Source organism: Pipistrellus kuhlii, unplaced genomic scaffold, assembly GCF_014108245.1.
Source record: "Pipistrellus kuhlii isolate mPipKuh1 unplaced genomic scaffold, mPipKuh1.p scaffold_m20_p_51, whole genome shotgun sequence".
Classification (NCBI taxonomy): domain Eukaryota; kingdom Metazoa; phylum Chordata; class Mammalia; order Chiroptera; family Vespertilionidae; genus Pipistrellus; species Pipistrellus kuhlii.
In genome coordinates, this window is record NW_023425553.1 from 167316 (window position 1) to 185813 (window position 18498).

General features: G+C 46.2%; 1 protein-coding gene across 1 annotated transcript; it reads left to right on the top strand.

The window, feature by feature from the left end:
* Positions 1–325: 325 nt before the first annotated feature.
* TKTL1 (transketolase like 1) lies at positions 326–16372 on the top strand. Its single transcript, XM_036415783.2, has 11 exons — positions 326–482; positions 1415–1606; positions 1689–1816; positions 3205–3398; positions 5546–5710; positions 8053–8209; positions 9899–10029; positions 12111–12194; positions 14117–14213; positions 14347–14466; positions 15662–16372. Exons 1-11 carry the CDS (start codon positions 448–450, stop codon positions 15832–15834), a joined length of 1476 nt encoding a protein of 491 aa, XP_036271676.2. The 5' UTR covers positions 326–447; the 3' UTR covers positions 15835–16372.
* The last annotated feature ends 2126 nt before the right edge of the window (positions 16373–18498 follow it).

Sequence of the window (18498 nt, forward strand, 5' to 3'; positions counted from 1 at the left end):
TATGAATCCGTATTCTCCAGAAAGATGGAACGTTTTCATTTGTACATGTCCGGATAAAAGGCCTTGTGAGATGGCAAGGTTCATACTTGGGTTTTCTGCTTTGCTCTTGGGCCCTATGCAGTCTGCCAAGCAGAGGAAAAGCCTCCCTCTACGTTCCCAAAGCTCCAGTTGCCATTTCCGTGTTGCGTTGATTGCCTATGGTCCCCTGTGTGTGATCTGAGATTTGGGGTGCATGTGGTTGTAGTGAAGAGGAAGTCATACCACAGGGGTGGAGGGGACATTCTGAGGAGCAGCCTGTGGTTCTCAGTGCCAAAAGTTGGCCTAATACTCGCCTTCCTGTGTCCTTCACGTGCACCCAGGCTCATTTGATTCCTTCTCTCATAGCGACTGGCATTTGTTGATGTGGCAATCGGATGGTATGGACCAGGACTGGGGGCTGCGTGTGGGATGGCATATACTGGCAAGTACTTTGACCATGCCAGGTAAGTTTCTTGCCCAGAAACCATTTAACTGTCCCCAGGCACTTCGGCTTTATTTAATCAAGTTTCTTTTTCTGAAGAAGTTCCTTTCTGAAGACAGACAGATCAATGCCTTTCTCACAGGGGCACGTGCCCAGGTGCTGCTGAAATGGGAGCAAGGTGGAGGCTGGTAGCTGGCGGGGGCAGGGGTGGGGGGAGTGCTGTCCCAGAGTTGGCCATGGTTATGTGCATGTTCAGAGCTCCTCAGTTCCTGGTCCCAGCCCAGGTGGCCCTTCGGGAGGCACTACATGCTTCCCCCACTGCTCAGGTAGCTGCCTGCTCCATTTCCCGTAAGTCTGTTGGCATTTTTCATCTCTCATTATTGCCTCTATCACTCCCTATCCTACATTTAACTTTTTAAAACATAACGGCGTTTTCGTGGGGTCTGGGTTGTGGTTTATTGATATAAATGTTTCTGCCACGGAGGAGTTTACTATTTGCAACAGAACATACGCTCCTGAGGTAGAACATTTTGATTGTTGTTATTATTGTAAATAAATTTGTAAGATCAGAAGTAGAAGGTGGCAGAGCTTCAAATGGAACTTACAGAAAAACTATGTAAATGTTTGGGTGTTTAAGGGAGCAGCTTTCTCCCCATCCCCTCTTGTGTGCTGAGTCCAGAGAAGGGGCAGAAGAACCTAGAAATAGCCTTCATAGTTAGGAAGAGAAAACTAGCCAAAGGTGGTAAACCCCATCTCATGAGACCTAAGCTTTTAAAGCTGTGTTTCCTCAGCTGTTGAGTTGGAACAGGGCGGACAAGGAAAATAGTCTTAGGAACTTGATGATCTGAAGCAGCTGCCTCGGTCTGTTCCTTTGCTTCTCTCCTTGAAACATGTTCCTTGAGTGGCCCTGAAGAGACCCAAGCAGAGTCCTAAACTGCTTTTTGCTTTCCCCAGCTACCGCGTGTTCTGCCTCTTGGGAGATGGTGAGTCTTGGGAAGGCTCCGTTTGGGAGGCATTGGCCTTCGGTGCTCACTACAGTCTGGATAATCTCATGGCCATCTTTGACGTCAACCGCCTGGGCCGCAGTGGCGTCTTGCCCATTGAAAACTGCATCGAGATCTATCAGAAGCGCTGTGAAGCCTTTGGGTAACTCTCCTTCCTGTCTTGTGTCACCTCTTTCTGCCCATACCCCCTTCACCTTGTAACCTGGCTCCTGCTTGGTTGATAGGTGGAACACTTACGTGGTGGACGGTCGTGATGTCGAGGCGCTTTGTGAAGTGTTCTGGCGAGCAACTCAAGTAAAGAACAAGCCCACTGCTGTCATTGCCAAGACCTTCAAGGGCCGGGGCATTCCAAGTAAACAAATGTTTCTTTTCCGTTTGGGGATGTTAAAAACATCTGTCAGCACAAAAGACGAGGCAGGAGACTCAGGCTGGCCAGGCAGAAAACTGACTCAGTGTACAATGGCTTTGCTTGAAATATGGATGGAGGCTGGAGGCTCTTGCTCTCCTTGGCTCTTATAGGTAGCATATCTGGTGAGAGGGGAAGGGAAAGCCCAGGCCCCCAGCAAGTGAGCAGTGGTTTTCTGCCCACACAAGAAAGTAGCTAGGAGGATGGTCCAGTTAGAGGACTGGCAGGGAATGATCTCCACAGGAGTGCAGACTGAGAAGGTGCTGCTGCCCACATGCGCAGATGTAAGGGTGTACACAGTCACACATGCTTGCCTATGCCCACACTATCAGGGAAAACACAGGCAACTAGTAATATGGTGCCTCTAGGAAAGGGTCTGGGGAAGGAGGGGGTTTTGAAAGTCTTCCTGCAGATGCCAAAGCTGACAACCTAAAGTTATTCTCAACCTGAAGTTGTTCCTCTCAAATATAAATAGTTGTAAAGAGTGTGATTTTTTGGGGGGTGTTTTGACATCAAAATTTTGTAATAAAACTGTTTTATGACTTTTCCCCAAAATTCAGTCTTGCTCCGGTATCCCATTCAGGAAATGACCACCTGACCAATTTGCTTCTGGCAGAAACCTTGGTATCATCCTTGCCTCTAACTCTTCCCTTATTTGCCCCCTACAGACATACCCAGTGCACCATCAATTCTGATGTCTGCCCCTAAAGTATGTCTCAGATCTGTTCACTCTTCTCCATCTCTCCCTAACCACAAGGCTGCTATGGTGATCTTTCTTTTCTACAACACAGGTCTTAGCACTCACCTCCCCCACTCCAACCCTTCAGTGGTTTCCCATCTTGCTTTGGACAAATCTCAAAACTTCTTACACGCCGGGGTCCTCCGTGGTCTGCCTTGCCTGTCTGTCTAGCCTCATCTCCCTCACTTTCCCCTCCATTCACCGGCACATGGACCAGTGGCCCCCGCAAGAGCTTCTTGGCCTTTTGTCTAGGCCACATGTGTCAAACACAAGGCCCGTGGGCCAAATCTGTCCCGCCAGGCCTTGCAATGTGGCCCGCACCGCGCTGTCATCACTGCACTCCGCTGCATTTCTATCACAATGACAGTTTATGACTGTTCAGTAAACCATTCGGCCCGCGATTTAGGCTGGATTTTAGATTTTGGCCCCTTCTCTGATTGAGTTCGACACCCCTAGTCTAGGCTGTCCTCTGGGAGTGCAGTACCATCTCAGGCTGCGCCACGTTTTCACTCCTGTGAGTCCTTGGCTGACATCTTTTCCATCAGAATATCTTAAATATTAGTGGAATAAACATCTTTTCTTCCTCTGGTTGCAGGCGTTGAGGATACAGAAAATTGGCACGGAAAGCCAATGCCAACAGAAAGAGCAGATGCAATTATCAAATTAATTGAGAGCCAGATAGAGACCAACTTGAAGCTCACGCCAAAATTCCCTATTGAAGACTCGCCTCAAATCAACACCACTGAAGTACAGATGACCTCTCTGCCTATTTACGAAGTTGGTGACAAGGTAAGCTAACTGCTTTATCTGCTTCTTTTCTAAATACATGGGATTCTTTCTTTACTCAGATATCCAGGATGAACCAATTATTAGGTGGTGTGACACCTACTTAAAGGTTATAAGCAATTAAGATGGATTTACCTTTTATTTACTACGTCTGATATTTAGTCTTTGATTTTAAACTTATATCTGAATTTTCTTATCAACCATTTGCTACTTATAGTGCTCAGTGTTGTATAGGTTTTGCTTGTTTCCTAAATTCAGTTTATGGGTTGGAAATCTGCATGAAAAAATTGTGTCTACTCTAAGAATGGGGGCCTGACTGGGCTGATCTTTTTGAACTTTTTGTGTGTGTGTTGTTGTTTTTTAATATATTTTATTGATTTTTTACAGAGAGGAAGGGAGAGATATAGAGAGCTAGAAACGTCGATGAGAGAGAAACATCAACCAGCTGCCTCCTGCACACCCCCCACTGGGGATGTGCCCGCAACTCAGGTACATGCCCTTGACCGGAATCGAACCTGGGACCCTTCAGTCCGCAGACCGACGCTCTACCACTGAGCCAAACCGACCAGGGCAAGAGTAACTTACTTTTAATCTTTACTCCTGGTCTATTTCAAGCCACCTTGAATATAGGGAAAAACAAGCGCATCATTCCAATTCATTTAAGAAACCAAAGCATGATAAATCTAGCTCTGGCCAGTATGGCTCAGTTGGTTGTCATCCCGTGCACCAACAGGTTATCAGTTTGATTTCCGGTCAGAGCACTTGTTCAGGTTGCAGATTGGATCCCAGTTTGGGATGCATGCAGGAGGCAACCAGTTGATGGTGATGGTTTTTTCTCTCTGCCTCTCCCTCCCTCTCTCAAATTAATAAAAACAAAACTAGACCAAAAGAAAAACTATATAGATCAGCCCTCACGACTATTAGTGTAAAAATTCTAAATAAAACGGTCACCAATTTCAACTCCCATTAGTATACAAAGTATATGCAAATTAGTAATTCAGAAGATACATCAATATTAGAGAGGAGGAAATTATCATTTTGATGCATGGGAAACATAAGCAATTCATAAAATTTACTCATTCATGTTATGTGTTTAAAAAAAAAAACAGCCGGGTCCGGTTTGGCTCAGTGGATAGAGGGTCAGCCTGTGGACTGAAGGGTCCAGGATTCGATTCTGGTCAGGGGCATGTGCCTTGGTTGCGGGCACATCGGGGGGGGGGGGCGGTGCAAGAGGTAGCTGATCGATGTTTCTAGCTCTCTATCCCTCTCTCTTCCTCTCTGTAAAAAAATCAATAAAATACATTTTTTTAAAAAATTCTTAGCCCTGGCGAGTGTGGGTCAGTTGGTTGGACATTGCTCAGCATCCCCTTTGGCCACAGGCTGATGCTCCAACCACGGAACTGCCCAGCCAGGGCTTAAGGTCTACATTTTAATTTTTAGAGCTGAAAAGTCAAAGGCATTTACATTTTGGGAAATTAAATTATTTTTATCCTCACCTGAGGATACATTTTCGTTGATTTTTTTTTTTTTTTAAGAGAGAACGGAAAGGAAAGAGAAACATTGACTGGTTGCCTCCCGTATGCACTCTGACCAGGAATCAAACACACAACCTTTTTGGTGCACCAGATTACCTTCCAACCAACTGAGCTACCTGGCTAGCACAAGGGAAATTTAAATTTTTTAAACTAACAGCCAGGACCGGTTTGGCTCGGTGGATAGAGCGTCGGCTTGGGGACTGAAGGGTCCCGGGTTCGATTCCGGTCAGGGGCATGTGCCTTGGTTGCGGGCACATCCCCAGTAGGGGGTGTGCGGGAGGCGGCTGGTCGATGACTCTCATCGATGTTTCTAACTATCTCTCTCCCTTCCTCTCTGTGCAAAATCAATAAAATATATTTTTAAAAAAAAATAAAATAAATTTTTTAAACTAACAAATGGTACAAAAGAATACACTTATTTTTGAGAAATTGATACCTTGTGAGGCAAATAGGCATTTAAGATTCACTAGCAATCCATTTTTATGACCCTAAAGAAAATTATTGGTGAATCACAAATTTGCTTTCTTCATTTAGCTAGATAACAACTTGTAATTCTACAAAATGTTCACCTCCTTTCTAAATCCATTCTAAGAAACTACTGTTTGACTTTTCCAGGTTGCTACTCGCAAAGCCTGTGGTTTAGCTCTGGCTAAGCTGGGCCATGCAAATGAGAGAGTCGTTGTGCTGGATGGTGACACCAAGAATTCCACCTTCTCTGAGATATTCAAGAAAGAGCACCCTGAGCGCTTCATTGAGTGCTTTATTGCCGAGCAAAACATGGTGTGTATGCTGTGGGCATCCCTCTCTGGTCTTCCCACTGATTAGCAGTGGCCTGCTGGACACATGAGTCCCAGCCCACCTTACAGTTTTTCTTTCCGTGTATAAAAGTAAAGGCACTGGAGGGGGAGAAATGTCTCCAGGGAAACTGGTAGAAACTAGTTGGGCAAAGGCTAACGGATAGTTTCCAGGACTGCTGGGAGGAGCATGGTGGACTACCCAGCACCCTGTCCCGAGAGGCCGCAGCCATCTGACCCCAAGGCTCTACGCCCAAAACCTCCTGAGCTCCCTAGAATCTCTAGGTGGCCCTCCTCTTTCTGCCCTGCTTATAATTAAGCAACCCGACAGCCACCCAGAGGTTAGGAGGTCGAGAAAGCTACAAGAGAGAACGATTTCTCTCTCCACTGTAGTGCAGGACCTAATATATCCTAGATACTCTAATGTGCCAATTGCAACCTCAAGAATGCCAGTAGAGCTGTGGTCTTGGATAAAGTTGTTTGCTTATCTGGGCTTCATCTCTCCCTGGAGTGATATTAATGCAGGAGTCTGTTAAAGAGTGAAAGGAGGTAATGCTAGTAAAAGCCTGGACTTCTGAAGGGCTGTGCCAGTACAGAACAATGCACACCTGTCTTCACATCACAGAAGCCAAAAACAGCACTGGCCAGAGAACTGGGCCAGCAGAGCTCACATGACCACCAGAGAGATTTTATTTGGAACAAGTAGTATTTACCAATCTTGTAATTAGTTGCCGGCTTTTAAAAGTCAGAGTTTATATAGACTCTGAATTTCTGGATTCTCTTCAAGAATGGGAAAGTCTGGCAACACTAGGGCAGCATTTCCTCCAGTCAGCTGGAGCCGTTTAGATGGGCCGTGTCCCTGCCTCCCACCAGCCTGCTCATTCGCTCACAGTGCTTCCCTGGCCCTGTCACTGTTGGAATTTAAGACCCCCTGTTCAGTAAAAGTAGGTCATCACAATTGTAAGAATATGTACTTTTTTTTCTGTAAGTCTCATTAAGCTATTTCCATTTTGAGTGGAAAGAATACAATCCATAATTTTCTGAACTGAGCCTCCTATCAAAAAGCTTGCTCCCCAACTCATTGATGATCCCTTCAGTCGCCAGTCATATGCTCTTCTGCCTACTAATACGTTCTCAGGGTTGGAAGAGGTAGTAAAGAAGCAGCCAGCACGTACTGTCCAGTGCCATGGTGAAACTAGTGGGTAGTGAGAGGGTGACCAGTGCCAATTGGGTAGCTTCAGAAGAGGTGACCTTAAGCTGAGACTTAAATGACAGGAAGTCGGCCATCCACAGCTCTGAGAGGTGGCATTCCCAGCAGAGGGCACAGCTCTCTCTGACAGGCTCAAATTTGAGATGTTTGTGGAGCAGAAAAAAGTACAGAGTGGCAGAAGCATGGTGACTATTAGAACAAAATTGATTCAGAAAGGTTACCAAGGACCAAATTTTACAGGGCTTTTGCAGGCTACAACCTCATGCAAGTTCCCAGTGGGGGACAAATGAGGAAGGGTTTAACCAAGCCCCAGGACTCAGTCCAGTGTCCCTGAGGAAGAGGTGTGCACTATCCACACACCCATCGTGGGCGGGAGTAGCAGCGGCCAGTGGGAAAGGGGCATTGTCCTATGCAGTGCTGCTGAGGTCAAATACAAGGAAGTGGAGGTCAGGCCAACTCTTGCATTTGGCACCTTCAAGGTCCCGTGTAGGGTTGGTAGCCTATAAAAAGGCGGCCAGGCAGAGAGTGGGAACAGGGAGAGAAGATGTGAAGGTGGAGATGGGAGGGTGAAGATGGAAGATAACGGCGCATGTTCAAATGGTGAGTGAACCCAAGAGAAGGAGAAACTGAATACAGGAGGGGAGGGGATAATGACATAGTCAGAGATGCCCTTGAGAAAGGAAAAGGATGAGATTCAGCACGGCAAGCAGGCCCACCATGCCTCCCAGCAGCACAGTGAAGAGGCCAGATGGGGGGACCTCCATAGTTCACCTCTTATTCCCCGGGAGGTGTGAGGTAACGGCACCAGGAAGAAAGGCGTGCAGAAGGTTTGGGAAGAGAAGGAAGGAGACCCGCAAGGACTGAGGGCAGCCATGGGTGTCCCAAGCTTTTCCTTTTTGCATTTGAAGAGCCAGGTCAGCACCATAATTCCTCTGGTTCCTGGCAATGTTCAGGGGACACTCTGGGTTTGGGGTCTCCCTGGGTATGTGCCTGAGATGGGGTGTACAGAGCAGGGTGTTACCAGGGAACCATGCATTCTACCCTGGGAAAGGGGGGCAGTTAGGGGTGATGGGGGCCTTGTCCAGAGGTATTCTGATGAACTTTCTTGGTGTTAACAGGTGAACGTGGCGCTGGGATGTACTATTCGTGGCCGGACCATTGCTTTTGTTTGCACCTTTGCTGCCTTTTTGACCAGAGCATTTGATCAGATCCGTATTGGAAGCATCTCCGAATCCAACATCAACCTTATTGGGTCCCACTGTGGGGTGTCCATTGGTATGAGTTCTCAATGCCATCTTAATAGTCTTTCTAGTTGACAAAGATTAGTATCTAAATGGTTAAATTGCCAGTGTATGTAGGGTTTCATAACATTTGATTATTTGTAACCACTTAAAAATGATTTTAAAGTTCCAGGATACTCGGGGTAACTTCCGAGTGGGTCTCTTGATATTACTGTGAAATGCCCAGTCTTGCAGTCATTGAGAAGTAATTACCTGTCCTGAGTGCCCCTTTCATGGTTAGCCACATACTAGGCCACCCCAGAATCACAGATTCCTTTCTGCTCTTGGTGTGGTCACGGCACAGGGAAGTGAGGAGCACAGCCTGTGAGGGCTTTGCCTGGGTGAAGCAGCCTGGTGCGATGGGATGGGAAGCTGTGAGAATCCTGATACTTAGGGAGTGAGGCCAAGGAAGATGACACTCTCGGGGCATTAACCTGGCAGGACATGCTCTGGAAACAACGGGAAAAGGGGAAGCCAGGAAGAGGGTTGAGAGATGGTGTGCATTAGCAGTGGATAGAAGATAAGGATGAATCTGAAAAAGTCACATTGCTGACAGATGGAGAGTTCAAAATTGCCTGGGAAACATCAGGGAATCCTGGTCATGAGTGACAGAAATGAGGACTTGGGAAAGACGGAGGTGCCTGATGTACTGGGGTGGGGCAGGACCCCTAGGTAGATTTGACAGCTTACATTTGCTGCTAGAATGCTGGAGGGGAAGGGAGTGTGGGCCATAAGTGCACATTTTGGAGTTATCTCTGAGAATCCCTGGGAGAGCTAGACTGGCCAAGATGTCTCTGGGTGGGACACATGCAGGGGGAGAGAGTGAATTGAAAAGAGAGGAAAGCCTCTCAGGAGAGCCTCTCAACAGCATGTCAGGGTTGGCCTGGGCAGAGGGCCTGGTAGGGATTTCGGGGTCTTTGCATAGAGCTGGGTATAGTGAAAGTTTCCAAATAAGTCAGTGATGTGAGACATGGCTCTAGGGCCAACGCAGAAGAGTTCTGAGGTTAGACACTTAGCACAGGCAATGCAGTGTGCATAGTAATAGCCCCCTTCCCAGCTAGAAGAGGCAGGCCACCCTAATATACACTGGGCTTTCTCTCTTCATTGTGTTTCTGATCCAAAACTGTTCCCAAACAAACCCTAAGGCCTCCATAATCACAATAGCACCCCAAGGTAAGCAGTGAATAAGACCAAGTCCTTCTAAAACCCCCCGTCTCTTGATGGAGAAGATAGAAGAGCAGAGAAGGAAAGACAAAGGTCAAAGGACCCTTTAAGGAGAAGGGGACAGGGACAGAGACTTGATTGACGGGGTGGACTCAACCACCGGTGCTCAAGAAGAGCATGAAGTCCCCTTGGACAGCAGTGGCAATGCCCAAGTGTCAGAGGTTGGCAAGGGTCAGGACCAAGAAGAGATCACTGATTTGTTGATCTGGAAGGTCAATTAGCCAAACCTCAAGGGTCACAGTGGTGTCTTGAGGGAGACAGATGTGTGACAGATTGTAATTATAAGGCATTGTATTGGCATAAGAATTGGACAATTTTGTAGGCTCTGCTCCAGTTGTGGCCACCCTTCCCTCCCACCTCCCAGGTGTCAGTCAGCGCTGCTGCTGATCCAGCAGAGGAAGCGGTCCTAGCTTCTTGGTCTGTCTTACGTTCTTGTTGGGCTGTGGCTTTGTTTCCTCAGGTGAAGATGGCCCCTCCCAGATGGCCCTGGAGGATTTGGCCATGTTCCGAACAATTCCCAACTGCACCATTTTCTATCCAAGTGATGCTGTCTCCACAGAGTATGCTGTGTTCCTGGCGGCCAATACTGAGGTATTTTTCGGGGGCACTGATTCGGACAGAAAATGCTTCTGAGCTCTGCTACTAGTTTGGTATTGATGTTTTGATTTTTCCCCTTTTTTTCTCAGCATAAAGGTAATATTCATTATGGAAAATTGAGTTGTAGGATTCCTTTTAAAAATAGAACCATTAGCTAATAAAGGTGATTAAGCACATAAAACATGAACACATTCAAAGACAAACAATCAGAGGGATGCTGGCCACCTGATGGCCCAGGACTTGGCGAGAAGAGGGAGCCTGGGGCTCTGAGGCAGGGAGCTTTCAGCTGGGCCCAAGAAGTGAGCTCCAGCAGGGAGCCATCATGTGCTGGCCTTAGATATGCCCATGCCACCACCTGTGACATCCAGAAAGCTGGAGAGGCCTGCGAGACCACTGCAGACAAGCCCTAGGGTCCCCAACCTGGCTCCACCCTCAGAAACAGTGCAGATGAGCAAGAGTATGGCTTCTGCCCCACTTTCTCCTCGTGAAGTCTCACACAAGGGCATCAGATTAACACCACCTAATTCCTGCCCAGAATCCAGTTACAGGGGCATCTGGGGGATGTAGTTTTCACCTTTCCAATCATTCCAGTTGTCACCAGACTCTCCTCACTACGTAGCCCTGCACCCACCCATTCCCCTGCACATGTGACTGAGCACAGTTAGGGTACACTGTGGAAATTCCATTCTAAGCATTTGTAATGTGTTGGAGACAGGTTTCTTTTTTTAATGTTTTCATTGATTTCAGAAGAATGGAGAGAGAAACTTCAATGATAGAGAATCATCAGTCAGCTGCCTCCTGCATGCCGCCCATGGGGATCGAGCTCACAACCCAGGCACATGCCCTGACTGGGAATCTTAACTGGCCAGGTTCAGGGGTCAACACTGAACCACACCATCTGGGCTTGAACTTTTTTTCCCCTTCACCTAAGTGGGCTCAAGCTTATGTATGTTCTGTACTTGAGTTTTTACTTACTATATCCTAGAAATTGTTTTATGCCTGTTTATATACAGAGTGATCTCATGTGCTGGAGGATTCCATTTCTAGGAAGATCAAGAGAGGCAAAACAAAGCTGTGGTGACAAATCAGAGCAGAAATTGTCGCTTGGGCACAGGGAAGGGCAAAAGGGAACTTTCTGGGCAGATGAATGCAATCTGGACTCAGGTGATGCTTATGTGGTATAGGCCTTTGTCAGAATGTGTGGAGCGCTCCACTGAGGTAAATTTTACCTCAACAAAACCATGGAATATAATTTACTTACAACATAGGGATGAATGAACAAAAGCTGTTTCTAAATTAATATACTATCCCTGTAAATTAATTAAATACTTTAGACATTTTGCCGAAACCGGTTTGGCTCAGTGGTAGAGCATCGGTCTGCGGACTGAAAGGTCCCAGGTTTGATTCCGGTCAAGGGCATGTACATTGGTTGTGGGCACATCCCCGGTGGGGTGTGCAAGAGGCAGCTGGTCGATGTTTCTCTCTCATTGACGTTTCTAGCTCTCTATCCCTCTCTCCTCCTCTCTGTGAAAAATCAATAAAATATATTTTTAAAAAATACTTTAGACATTTAGATACTTATACTTTATGTGTTGATAAAAATGTATTTATATCTTACCGTGGAAATATTAAGTCACTTTATATTCCAGTGTTTAAGGCATTTCTAAGGTTGAAGCATTACAAGTTATTTTGGAGAAAATTAACTATAACATTGTGTTCTGACATTTCTATTTAACACGAGCCAGTGCTCCTGCCCTAAATTTATGTTCTGTGTGGGTACAGAACAGGTCAGTGTGGATTTGAGAAAGCTTTTTAAATCAGTGAATGTAGCATTGTGGAAAGCTTGTCACTGAATGCATCGCCAGGGTTCTACATAGGCTTTGCCTGGCTCAGTAGTAACCTGACCAGGGGAGAGCTTACCTGTTTGCCAGTGGTTTGCCTTGCTCCAAAATGTGTGCTTTATTTTAGTAAAGTACTGTTGAGTCCTCCCTCCCTCCCTGCCTTTTTTTTAAAGGTTTATTCATTGGAAATTGAGTTAGACTTTCTACTACTTCTGGTTTCTGTTTATACCCTAGGGGATATGCTACATTCGGACCAATCGACCTGAAACTGATGTTATTTACGCCCCAGAAGAAAAATTTGAGATTGGCAAGGCCAAGGTAAGCCCTTAAGCTCTCCAGTGCCATTTCATGTGCAGATCACTTCTAAAACTAGCACTAGGTATCCTCACAGTTAAGGCTTTGTCCTTCCTTTGTTCTAGTTTTTAAAAAATCAGCTGGGACCTTTGCTTGCTTTTCCTCCAAAAGGAACATTTTACCAATATCAGCCAGAACTGAACTTTTCTCCTCTCTGAATGGAGTCTCTCTTTGTTGAATTTTTAATGATAAAGCAGTACAACTCGAAGGTACTTGAGTTGCTTGACTATAACTTAATCACACAGCCTCGAGCTAAACAAAATAATAGAACCCTTTATTTCAAAGGAATAACAACAGATCTATGAGATTCTGGTTTTGCATCCTCAAGGCCAGGAACAAAAGGAAATGCGAACCATCTTGCTGCTGGCGGTGTGGCCCTGAGATGGTTTTTGCACATTGGATGTGGCCTTACTTCCTGGGTACTTTCTATCTCCCTCATCCTCTCAAAAGCCCTGGAAGCACACATTGTTAGCGGCCATATTTTAGAGATGAGGATCAGAGGAGGTGAGCAGCTTGCTTAGGGTTCACAGTGAAGAACAAGAGTTCATTGCATAGGAAAGTTTTATGCCCTATTATATGCCTTTTAGAAAGTCATTAGTACTCGTCTTAAATATGAGAAAGACCAGTAGCCATTCTTGAAGGAGCTACAGGTGACATCCTACTTGGTTCCTAAGGGCTAGGCTGCTCCAGAATTTATAGTTGCTAGTGCTCAGAATGACTGTAAGCACCGAGTGGCTTTAGTGCATAATAAAGCAGGTATATCCCGACAGCCTATGCCTGCCACCACACTGGGTGGAAAAGCTGCAGTATTCACTTTCAGTGTCCTATTGTCCTCTGTATGCCCACATTTAAATTCAAGGCCATATGTTTTCCTCTGGGGCATGAGGGTTTCAGTGATAGTCAGAGGTCTCCAGAGCTTTCTCATATCTCTCCCTTTCCCCCCAATATTTGCCCTACCCTAACAAAATTCCCTAATGGTAAAGGATGTGAGTTAAAATGCGTATGATAATATGCATGTTATGGATAATTCAAGGGCTGACTTTTACAAAAGAGACATAAGAAGGTACTGTGTGTGATTTTATATAGAGAGAAAGAGGGAGGCTAGGATATTCTCAGAGAATGGAGTGGCTTAGAAGGCCTGAATATCTGTACTGTCATAGGAAAACCTATAAAGATGGCTGAAATGAAGACTAATTCCAGGTGCCTTTGGTTGGGGAGCTTTGAGGAAATCAAACTCAGAAAAAAGCCGAAGGCCCCGTCTTTGCTTGCAGAATAGCAAGTGAATGAGAGCATGGGCTTGACATCAGATGGGCCTGGTTGCTTGTCTCAGCCCTAGGCAAATTCTTCCTGCTCTGAGATTCGCTGCCCTTGGCTCCAGAATGGGCCCACAGAGCATGTACAAAATGTCCTCAAACGGTTCCTGTTAACATACATGTTCACCAGTGGAGTTCAATCTGTTTTTGCTCACCCAGCAAGATGTCTAAGCAGTCCTTTCCAGACTCCTCAGTGGATATGAGTCCATCCTCTGGCTGAATATGAGCCATATAACTCACTTCCGGCCCCTCTGTCTTTTAGGTCCCTGTTTGATATCCATCTTCTTTGTTAAAGTGTCCTTTTGTTTATGTATTGTGTAGGAACTTAGTAATTTGGCACTGAAAATCATGAGGAAAGGTCGATGAATTTGTAAAACATGAAGGGGGTTATCAAAAAGTGTCATTTTTCAGTGAGTTGATTCAGCTTTTTTTGTAGTGAATTATTAAGGTGTGAAATTGGGGAAGAGCAAAAGGTCAGTGAAGAGCAAGCAGTGTTAGCAGAGGGCCTTCCACCTTTAGATGTGCTCTCAACATAGTAACCACAGCATTTTTGTTTTGCGGGTACAATACCAGGTCATTCGCCAGAGTGTCGATGACAAGGTCACAGTTATTGGAGCTGGAGTTACTCTGCATGAAATCTTAGTCGCTGCTGATGAACTTGCCAAACAAGGTCAGTTTGTTGTCAGTAAAAGTCGAAGTTCCAGCTGGTGAGAGGTGGGACTTGGGCTGTCGCATGTGCCCCAAACTGGTGGTCTTATTCTAAGTCTGCTTCATATGCCAAACTGGTCATTGCTCTTCTCCAGATATACCTATCCGTGTCATTGACCTGTTTACCATTAAACCCCTGGATGCTGACACCATCATCGCCCACGCAAAATGCACTGCTGGCCGGATTATTACAGTGGAGGATCACCACCCAGAAGGTACGTCTTTTCAGAGTGCTCTGGCAGGACATGTTTGATTGGAGGCGCCCCATGCTCCTGGGCATCACCTCCACCAACCACTTACCCAGCAACCTTTATCGCTGCTCCTCCCAAGCATACCATCTTAGGAGTCTCTTGCCCACCTACTCATTGTGTATTCCCCAGCATAATGCACAGTGCTCTGGTCCCTGGGTGGCTCGGTGGCACCACAAAGGAATGTCTAACTCAGCATTGTGGACAGGGAGGGCTCATGAAGAGCTTCACAGTTGCTTTTTAGTTTTGAATTAATAGTTTGCACCCCCAAAGAATAGGAGCTGGGTAGTGTTTGGCCGGGGAAAGTTAAGTGGGCCAGATAAGGGGATGGGGAGTTTCATGTCAGGGGTCCCAAAAGCACAGCTGTGATCAGCGTCTCTGGAAGCACTCCCAGTGCCCTCATGGCTGAGATTTACCACGTTGAAAGGGCACAGGTCAGGGAGAGAGAACCTCAGGCCTTGGGCTCCCTCCATTCCTCCTTCCCTCCGTCCCTTCCTCCCGTGGGGCCTGCCAGATACTCCCCGCTCTTCAGCCGTGAAAAATGCATCACTACAGACCCAGGGAACCCACCTGAGACCCAGCACCCTGGGTTTTACTGGGGGCTGGTCATGTGAGAGCCCCCCCCCCCCCATTGCCAGGCATGTACCGAACTTCCCGGCTCCCAGGTGCTCCACGTAAACCACACTTGTACAAACAGTCCAGGTGCAGGGAGCACCCTTATGAGTAGGGGAAGTGTCATGTTGGCCGAGGGGACTTACACCAGCCCACTGTCCAGTTGACACCCGAGGGCCAACCTTGCAAGTGGCCCTTCCTAAGCTAATCACCTCAGGCCTGCCAGTTGCTCTTTTCTTTACAGTTCATTTGTGGATTTTAATCGTTTGGGGGTTCCTGACAGCGTTGAGTATCTGAGCTGCATAGTCCCCTGTATCCATGGAGCCTTGTTGAGAGCCCCTCACTAGAGTAGGTGGGGCTGGGAGCGATTTTGGAACCTACAGTGTAGAATGAGAACTTCTGAGCAGTCAGGAATGATTGCTTCCATGAATCAATGCTAGTGAAAAATCTTTCTCCTGGAAACCAGCCAATTCAAAGGCCTGCAAGCCATAGGGCATTAAGGATGGCTACCCATTTCCAGGACAAAGCCTAACATCCCTCCCTTCCACAGGTGGCATCGGGGAGGTTGTGTGTGCAGCTGTTTCCATGGAGCCTGACATCCTGGTGCACGGCCTGGCAGTACAGGGAGTTCCTCGGTGTGGAAAACCGAGCGAACTACTGGATATGTGTGGAATTAGTGCCAGACACATTATAATGGCTGTGAAATGTATGTTAACCAACTAAAATAGCTGCTGACATCTCTACATTCATACATGTTGACAAACCATTTAAATCTATACTCTTTGTGCTTTCTTATTCTTTCTTGTTCTTAAAACAAATTAAAAATCTTGCAGTTAGGCCATAACTATGTGTACAAGTGCTACTCGCATGTTTAAGCAATTAAAGTGGGTTTTAAGATTGTACGTAAAGAAAATGGGAACTGTAGACTGTAACCGCCTGGGTCGTGCAGCACCACGCTGTGTACTGCTGACCCAGGTGGAGAATGCATGTGCTGCCATCCTACCTGCAGCTTCCTGGGAACTGTGTGACTGCAGTGGCTCTGGAATTTCATCTTCCCTCTCGCGGTGTGTGAGGCAGCAGTGAAAGCTCTTAGATTGTCCTTTGCTGCTTGAGGTGACTTGTCTATGAAGAAAGGATACAACTAGTTCTAGCATACACACTGCACTCTTGTGAGGTCTCACATGTCTCATTTGCCCAGTGACCAGACCTAACTGTAAACTCAATTATATCCATTTACTTGTTAAGACTTAATAAAGCATTACAAAGACAACTTCTTGGCTTCATGTGTGCCTTGTATGTGTGATTTGGTTTTTCCTGGGTAAAATCATCAGCAAGGAAAGAGCTGTCTAAACCAGGAGGAGAAGGGGTACTGAGCAGGAGATGCACCACAAGAGGACAGTGTATTGGCCTGGAAAGCCATCCCTGAGCCGCCTCCTTATTTCAGCTGTGAGTATATAAATCACGTGGCTAGAATGCAAGAAAAAAGTACCAGCCAGATAAAGATGGGCTCAAACTTGAAAATAATTTAAAATGGACTGGATGTGTCTTGGTGTGTCATGGTCCTTATTTTTATTGCTTTCATGAACTGGTCATCAGGAGTCTTTGTCCTGGAATCTGAGGTAGGGACTGAAGAACTGTCCTCACTCGAGAGTGGGCCTACTCATTCTACTCCTGCCCTTTTAACCACTGAGCTTGTTTTCCTAGCCTGTAAAATTAGCGTATTTGTTGTGCTTAGATTTCAAAAAATTAGATTTTAATAATAGATATAATACAAATATCAAACAATTTAAAAATCAAACTTAATTTTTTGACAGAAATCAAAGGAACATTATAGAAAGTTTACTAAATGCACATAAAAATTTTTACCTCAAGTATCTCATACTCCATACAATTTCACCCATTAAAAGTATACAATTCAGTGGTTCTACGGTAGTATATTCAGAGTTGTTACGCAACCATTAACCGTGGTCAATTTTAGATCTGCATCACACCAGAAAGAAACACTTCATTCCTTAGTAGTCACTCCCTACTCACCTTCCCAGCCACTGGCAATCATGTATTTTCTGTCTCTGAATTTGCCCGTTCTGGACATACATATAAAGGAAATCACAGCTTGTGGCCTTTTTGTGTCTGGCTTATTTCACTTCGCATAATGCATTTGAGGCTCATCCACATTATAGCATCTGACAGAACTTACCTTTTTAAGGCCATGTAATAGTCCATCCTCTGTACAGACCACATTTTATCCCTTCATCACCTGATAAACTTTTGAGTCGTTTTCACTTTGTTTTCCATGAATAATGCTAAGAACATTTGTATTCAAGTTTGTGAATACATAGGGTGTCCCAAAAATGTATGCACACATTTTCATTGTAAAGGCAGTGTTTATTAAAATATATTTCATTTAAAAAACTGAGCTATCAGCTGTTACAGGATATATACATTTTTTTGTGGGGGGGGGGACACCCTGTGTATTTTCACTTCCCACGTCTATACAAACCTAGGAGTGGAATTGTTGGGTCATATGGTAAATGTTTACTCTCTAGTGTCTGTGTGTGCATTTAAAGAGTTTTGTGAGAGTGAACCAGAATGACGGCTGTGACATGAAACCAGAATGTGTAGCTATGTATTAGCACCACATTTGGTTGAATCCGGGTGTAAACTGCCCCCATCTGGTGATGCCTACAACAGAAACAGTGTAGATACCACCCGTGATTAAAGTGCCTGGATTCAGGCCCCCTCAGGTGCTTTGAAAGAACAGTAGGGCCTATCTTGTAACAGGCACTGAGAGAAACCATGATCACTCGGAAAGGAGTGCCCTGTGGCCAGCCTGACCCAGGTGTAGCTTCTGAGTGCAGAGTAACCAAGGTGTGGGGGAGGACAGGCACACAGTAAACTGGCATAGGCACTGAATGTTCCTCAATTGTCCCTGAGTCTTCAGAATGCCCCCTTCTCTGAATCCCTTCCATGGGAGAGCGGCATTCAGGGAGGGTGGCCCGCTGTTTGGCCTTCATCCCAGGTTAGCTACTTGGGCTGGTGGGGCAGTGACTAGGTAACCCACTTTGCCTGTTTATTTCATCTGTAAAAGGAGATGCCGCTGCTCATGATGGTGATAGTATCTATCCCACAGGACTACGGCCAAGATTTTACAAGTGCCATCGACATGAGAACAGCCCTGCCTTCCTGACCCGTTCCTCTTCCCCAGCCCTGGCTGGGCCCTCCGCCTGCCCCACCCCCTTCCTGGCCTCATTGGGATTGTCCAGGGCTCAGCGGCGGCGAATCGGCCCGCCTTTCCCCACCCTGACCAGCCCACCCCTTCTCTGCAGCCCTGGCTGCTCACATTCCCCTCCGAATCGCCTGTGTTTTTACTGGTGCGCCCTCTACCCA

Bases quoted from the DNA above. Each gene is read 5' to 3' on its own strand.
- TKTL1 (XM_036415783.2), top strand. From the start codon at position 448: ATGGCATATACTGGCAAGTACTTTGACCATGCCAG. The intron at 1,607-1,688 runs GTAACTCTCCTT...CTTGGTTGATAG, and splicing joins AAGCGCTGTGAAGCCTTTGG to GTGGAACACTTACGTGGTGG. The intron at 12,195-14,116 runs GTAAGCCCTTAA...GTACAATACCAG, and splicing joins TTGAGATTGGCAAGGCCAAG to GTCATTCGCCAGAGTGTCGA.